Genomic DNA, 5,962 nt, shown 5'->3' on the forward strand with positions numbered 1-5,962 from the left:
CTGGGCATCCCTTCATTTTTGTCACCTAAACGGGACAGGAATGTGGAAACTTCGAGGTGTGGGTGTTTCTCCTCTACTGCCTGAGGACTGAGAACATCTGTCCCTGAATTCATCCACAGGCCCTTCAGAGCACCCCACACACCCTTGTCCCTGATGCCTTTCACGTCAACCCCAGAAACTCATCTGTTTCAGACCATTCTAGCAGCCTTCCCGCCCAGCCAGGCCTTTTTCCATTAATGCTGCTTGAATTAACCTCTAAGACAGAAGGCATCGCTCACTTGTTAACAGCCACACTGCTGTCTGGGCAGAACCTACTGGGATCTTCCTGCTTTGGCACAGGCCCTGTCTGGGGCTGCCCCCAGGCCCAGCTCCTGCCCCTCAGTGTTCTGTCCTTCTTGGAGTCTTATCTCCCCATTGGATCCCTGGGCTAGAGCCCCCTGGAGCAGATTTCACTGACAAACTGCTCAGGAGACCTGGTGGCCTAATACATGAGTGGTCATCCAGGAAAAGTGCTGGATTTTAAGAAAGACATAATTCTACTTCTACTTAACGTGCCTTTACTTGATATTCTGCACATAGATTCACACACACGCATGCGCGCGCACACACTCTTGCCTGGAACTATTTCAAAAAGATGTTTTCATGAAGCTCTGTGGTGCACAACAGAAATCTAGACTTATGGTTTCAGGAGAGACATTTTCCTTCATATATTTAATGATCTAAGCCAGCAGGAAGGATTGAGATTCTCAGAGCCACTGATACTTGGGCACTGAGCCAGGAACAAAAATACAAGAGGCTAACAGCTCTGCTCTCAGTGGGGACAAAAACAGCAGATCAGAAGTGTGTTTCTGGCATTAGCATATAAAGTTCCAGCAGGTTCTTTGCCCTGTGAAATGCGGTACCTGCTCAACACCAGCTCTGGGCCAGCATGCTGACTGTGCTCATGCCTGTTCCCATGCTCAGTCCCACCCTCCCAAATGCATGTACACTTTTGCCTTCAGTTAAGCCCTGCCCTCAGGCACACACAAAAGAAACCACTTCATTTACAGAAACAAAGACCGGGTTCCCAGAGTTCTAGCAGGACAAGAGCCTCACAGTCCTACAGAGAAGAAAACGGACCAAAGGCAAATCATGAATAGAACTTTGGAAGTAAAGAGAAAGGGACCTCCAAGCTGGAGGGAGGGGCGTAGCTTCCCCACGTCCTGGCCCCAAGGACACCTCTGGAAGCAGCACCGGTTCTGAAGGGGAGCAGAAGAGCGGCCAGTCTCAGTCAGGGTCCGAGTCAGGGTCCGAGGAGAGCTGCCCCTCCATGGTCTCACACATGGCGTCCTGCAGGGATGTGAGCTGACCCCGGGGACTCATCCCCATGGGCTGGATGACCCTGTGCCTGTGGGAAGAAGGCGTGGTGGGGATGGGAAAGGGGGCCTGGAGGTGGAGCAGAGGTCCCCCCACTGTGACCTGCTGCTTCCCCAAGCTGCTCCTGTGGCCTGGGGAAACCTGGAGGGGAGCTGTCTCGGTCAGGCCCAAATCCTCACGGCTACCTCAACTCTGAGACTTGGGCAGTCTCTTACTGTCTCTGGGCCTCAGTTTTCATCAGTTGAAAAATGGACATAATACTTACCTCAGCCCTAGCCTTTTTTTAGAGAACTTTCTCCACGACAGAGGATTTCCAACATTAGTAACGCAGTCTTGCCAGAACCTAAACCCCACTCCAAGCCCACCTCCTCGGCTCGCACGACGGGGCACGGGGTGCCCTCCTCTGCCCCAGCCCCAGCCCTCCTTGCCATGCCACGCACCTGGAAAGCTTGTCGAACATGTTCACCAGCTTCATGGCCTCGTGCTCCTTCTGCTCCTCTGTCATGCCCTCCATGGGGTTGGGAGGCTTTTCCTCTACCCTTCCAGTCACTGGGTTTATGCTGTTTCCCGAGAGAGAGGTGTGGGGAACGCATTAGTGATTCCAGGGCGGGAGGGCTGCGTGGGGTGGGTGGAGTTCCCATCTTTCTGCCTGGGCCTGGAATGGTGCCAGGAAGGCAACTGCAGAAGGACCTTCCTCCAGGAACAGCAGGTCACCAGCTCCTGCCACCTGGTCCCCCACATTGGTCAGACCCCTTCACCGTGTTCTCAATGGAACACCCTGGTGTTAGAATATGCCCTTAAAAACAGAGGCCTGATTCTGCAAGGGTTTACCCATCGGTCACCCTTATCCCATCTACCCTGCAGGTTCAAATGGGTGCGGGAACAGGGATGGGGGCGTTGAGTAAGAGTCTCAACATATACCTGGCCTTGGCTTCCTTGTACTCGTCCGTGTCTGTGTCCTCGTCCTCCGAGTACTGGCCCTCAGGCCGGCCCCCTGCCATGAGGCCCCTAGCAGCCAGGAGGCCAGCGGCATTTCCATAGCCCGTGTACTTGATGAACCGGGGCACTGAAGGGCAGGGCAGAAGTCAGTGTGAAAGTGTGACTGGGGAGGGGCAGGCGGGGGCAGGCCCCCAACTCACCGCTCTCAGAGCACAGGACAAACAGGAACTCGGCTGCCACCCTCTTCACGTCAGTGTCCAGGTGAGTCATGAGGCGAACTAGTTTGTTCCGCAACAGCTCCCCCACCTCAGGCCGGGTCCTCACGTCCCGCAGCGGGGGCAGCACCTGAGGAGGTAGCTGTCTCTGAGCCTGGGCCTGGAAGGACCAGGGTCTCCAACCAGGGCCCGGCCACAGCCCGTCTGCCCCATACCTGGGCCTTCAGGAACTTCCTGGCGGGGCGGTGCATGCGGGCACACTCCGTCAGCACGCTCAGCACGGGGGCCACGCTCTCCTTCAGCCTGTGTGTCTGCAGAGGGGCCTCGGTCACTGGACTGGGCCCCCCTTACTCAAGACCAGGGGGCCAGGCACCTGCCCCAGATGATCCTGGTGGGAGGCACTCGGGAAGTGGCCCAGCTGAGGGACCAGGAGCGAGCCGTGGGTGTCTGTATGAGCTTCAAAAAGAACAGGCACAGATCCTAACTCAGAAGGCATTCGTACGTCGGGGCAAATCATTTAACTACTTTCCCCACCTTTAAATGAGAGGGGGTGGAAACAGTGTGTTTAAAGTCGTTAACCACCAGCACACAGGACAGCCCACAGAGCACTGAGTCTTGAGTCTGCCACACTCGAGCCCGCACGACGCCTGCAGACTCCCAGAGAGGCTGGTCAGAGCGCCGGCCAGCCAGCGTCCCGCGGTGCAGCTGCAGGGATCAGGGAGCCGCTGGCTCTTAGAGTCCCGTGGGTCCTCTGAGGGAAGCCAAGGCACAGCTGACGCTCATCTCGAGGGCTGCTCATGCACAGTGACATTCTGTGTCTAGGGTCGCAGAGAAGGACGGGGAGCGTGGTGGCGCTTCAAGGGGGAAGGGGTGGGGAGCTTCTCAGGACCCCTCAAGAGGATGCACAAAGAGATCTGAAAAATGAGTACTTTGCCAGATTCTGAAAAGTTGTTTCCACATGCTTCTCAGGAAGGAAGGGTTGGCTTGACCATGAAGTTGGAGGCACTGCCTGAATCACACTGGGGAGCTGATCTCCCCTCACCAGTGTGGACGGCAAAAACTCAGTGACCACAGCAGCCAGGAAAGCCTGGGCCAAAGCCACAGTAGTCTCCCTGCCCACCTGATGGAGACGCTTCTCCATGAAGCTGAGGAGGACACGAATCACATCCATGTTCACTCCTAGGAACTCCAAGGAACCTTCGTGTGGCTCCAGTGTGAGAAGAACATCCAGACACTTGACAGGCAAGTTCCCCAGGAGGTTCACTGCGTGGCTGGGGGCAGATGAAAGGGGCACTTGGTAAATACAACTCCCTGCTGCCAGCTGCCAGGGACATAAATGCCATGAACCAGTGTCTGGGGGCCCAAGCAGCAGAACCAGGCACCAGAGCCAAGGGTACTACTTCCTGCAGATGCCCAGCCTACCACATACCTAGGTTGAGGCAACACAGCTCAAACTGAGAACCAGCCTAGGCACAGGCCACCAGGAACGAAAGTGAAGAAACATACTACCCTATCAATACCACAGTGCCCGCTGCCCCTACCCAAGGCCCCCTGGCACCTTCCTTCCTTGGACTCACACCTCTGATCCTAGACCGTTAAGTGCTGGAGCGCCCCAGAAACACACTTTTGTCTGGTCCCACCCAGAAGGATGAAGACTCTCTAAGGCTGGGAACCAGCACAGAGACCTGTGAGCAGACCACCGCCATTCCTCCCGCCACCCCGCATGGCAGGCACCCCTCACCCGTGGAGCTCCTCTGTGCGGTCTCCAGCAGCAGCAAGCATCACGCAGTGCCGCAGCAGGGTGCCCAGGTGCCGGTACAGGGCAGCGTCTTCCTGACCAGACAGACAGGAGTTCCTGTGAGAGAGAGCCCCACTGGCCCCCACTGCTGCCAACTAGAGTCTGCCTTCTGGATGCCCCTGAAGACCACATGCATTACCTCTGCATCTCTACTGTACACCCTGCTGCTTGTCCTCTCCCAGGAGACCTCAAGAGAACTCTCTTGGTTAAGAATATCAATGGATCCCCTTGGGACACAGCTGCTCTGTGCTTTAGCCCCACACTCAGTCTCACCGTGAAGAATCTCAGAGCCTCCCCCGGACACCACACAGCCGTCCAGCCAGGCTGCAAGAGCCAGTTATGCTCTCCAACTCCCTCAGAAAACTTCCGTGAGACCCGTCCAAGATAGGTGTGCCCTGCTTCTCTCGACTGGCTAAGCACACCTAATCCAGAAATTTGAAGGAACCCAGCAAAGAAGCATGTGCAAGAAATGTCCAAGTTGTTAAACTCCCCCCACAGGTTGAGGTCAGCCCTCACCTCATCCACCTCCCTCTTGATGGGGTCGAAGGTGATGTTGAAGAGCACTTTGAGGATCTCCATGGCTCGCTCAGTCTCCTGGGGAGGCAGGAGCTCAGGGTGCCTCTCGCCCTCAGTCATTCCCAACGTCAGCTCCAGCGCCCTGGTCAGCAGGCGCACTCCCTGCAGCTCCTGAAACAGCTGCTGGCGCACGTCGGTGCGGAGTGCAGTTAGCAAGAAGAGAAGACGCAAGTCAAAGAACTGGACGTCGTGTGGGAAGCTGCTCTGGCGGCACAGTCCTACACGCTCTGCAAGCCTCACCACTAGCCCCGCCTCTGCCGCCAGCGCCTGTGCCACGGGGCTGCTTAGCACGAGGTTGCACAGGCACTTAAGGGACTCAAGTACAACATCCATGTTCAGCGGCTCAGGGACCGACCCCTGGGAGGCGGAGATGCCAGCATAGCAGGCAAGAGCCTGCAGGCTCCGGCGACTGGTGAAGGAGTCCAGGCAGCTGCGGTCCCTGGACAAGATGCGGATGCTCTGCAGCCAGATGACGCGGCGGGAGGGTGGCAGGCCCTGCTCCAGGACCGAGACAAGCAGCTTCGCCAGTCTCTGTGGGCAGGGAGAAGAGCCGTTCCACCAGGTCCTTCTACCTGGGCCACCCAATCATGCCCGCCTACCTCCGGTGAGCACCCACCTTCCTATCCTCCTGTTGCGCATCATCAAACGTGAAACTCTGGGAGTTCTGCAAAGAAACCCAGAGGCTCAGAAGGCACAGGCCTACCGCGGCAGAACCCGGGTTCCGCGGATGAGGGCCTGAGGCCAAAGGCACCTCTATGAACAAATGGCGCCCCAGCCCCACACATCAGCACCGTAGCAACTCCTCAGAGAGTCGGTGCTCCTCCCCATCGCTCTCCCTTCCACCCTCAGCCCCTTGCCACGCTCACCACTCTTGCCGCCCCTCCTGCCGGCCACGCGCGCGGGCCCCACCCGGCCCCACCTCCTCTCTGCACGTCCCAAATCTACAACTCCCGCTCACCTCCCGGTTGTACGCGCGCAAAGCTTCCATAACTACGTCCTCCTCCCCCGTCTCCAAGGCATCTGCAACTGCCCGGGGCTCCATGGCACCGCCAGGACCCGATGCCAGGGAAGCCAGAGG

General features: G+C 57.5%; 1 protein-coding gene across 1 annotated transcript; it reads right to left on the reverse strand.

Moving 5' to 3' along the window:
- Positions 1-692: 692 nt before the first annotated feature.
- RIC8A (RIC8 guanine nucleotide exchange factor A) lies at positions 693-5,956 on the reverse strand. Its single transcript, XM_010832931.1, has 10 exons — positions 5,843-5,956; positions 5,501-5,548; positions 4,825-5,415; positions 4,252-4,343; positions 3,631-3,781; positions 2,726-2,821; positions 2,496-2,640; positions 2,278-2,422; positions 1,797-1,916; positions 693-1,387 (listed from the first exon to the last, which is right to left on the reverse strand). The coding sequence occupies exons 1-10, from the start codon at positions 5,924-5,926 to the stop codon at positions 1,267-1,269; spliced, it is 1,593 nt and encodes a 530-aa protein (XP_010831233.1). The 5' UTR covers positions 5,927-5,956; the 3' UTR covers positions 693-1,266.
- Between the last annotated feature and the right edge of the window lie 6 nt (positions 5,957-5,962).

The sequence above is a fragment of the Bison bison genome, unplaced genomic scaffold (assembly GCF_000754665.1).
Source record: "Bison bison bison isolate TAMUID 2011002044 unplaced genomic scaffold, Bison_UMD1.0 scf7180017862931, whole genome shotgun sequence".
Taxonomy (NCBI): Eukaryota; Metazoa; Chordata; class Mammalia; order Artiodactyla; family Bovidae; genus Bison; species Bison bison.

What these genes read in the sequence shown, in the direction of transcription:
- RIC8A (XM_010832931.1), bottom strand. Translation starts at nt 5,926, where the DNA reads ATGGAGCCCCGGGCAGTTGCAGATGCCTTGGAGACGGGGGAGGAGGAC. An exon ending in TGCGCGCGTACAACCGGGAG is followed by an intron (nt 5,549 to 5,842) that starts GTGAGCGGGAGT and finishes GTTTCTTTGCAG; the next exon opens with AACTCCCAGAGTTTCACGTT. An exon ending in TGTCCTGTGCTCTGAGAGCG is followed by an intron (nt 2,423 to 2,495) that starts GTGAGTTGGGGG and finishes CCTGCCCTTCAG; the next exon opens with TGCCCCGGTTCATCAAGTAC.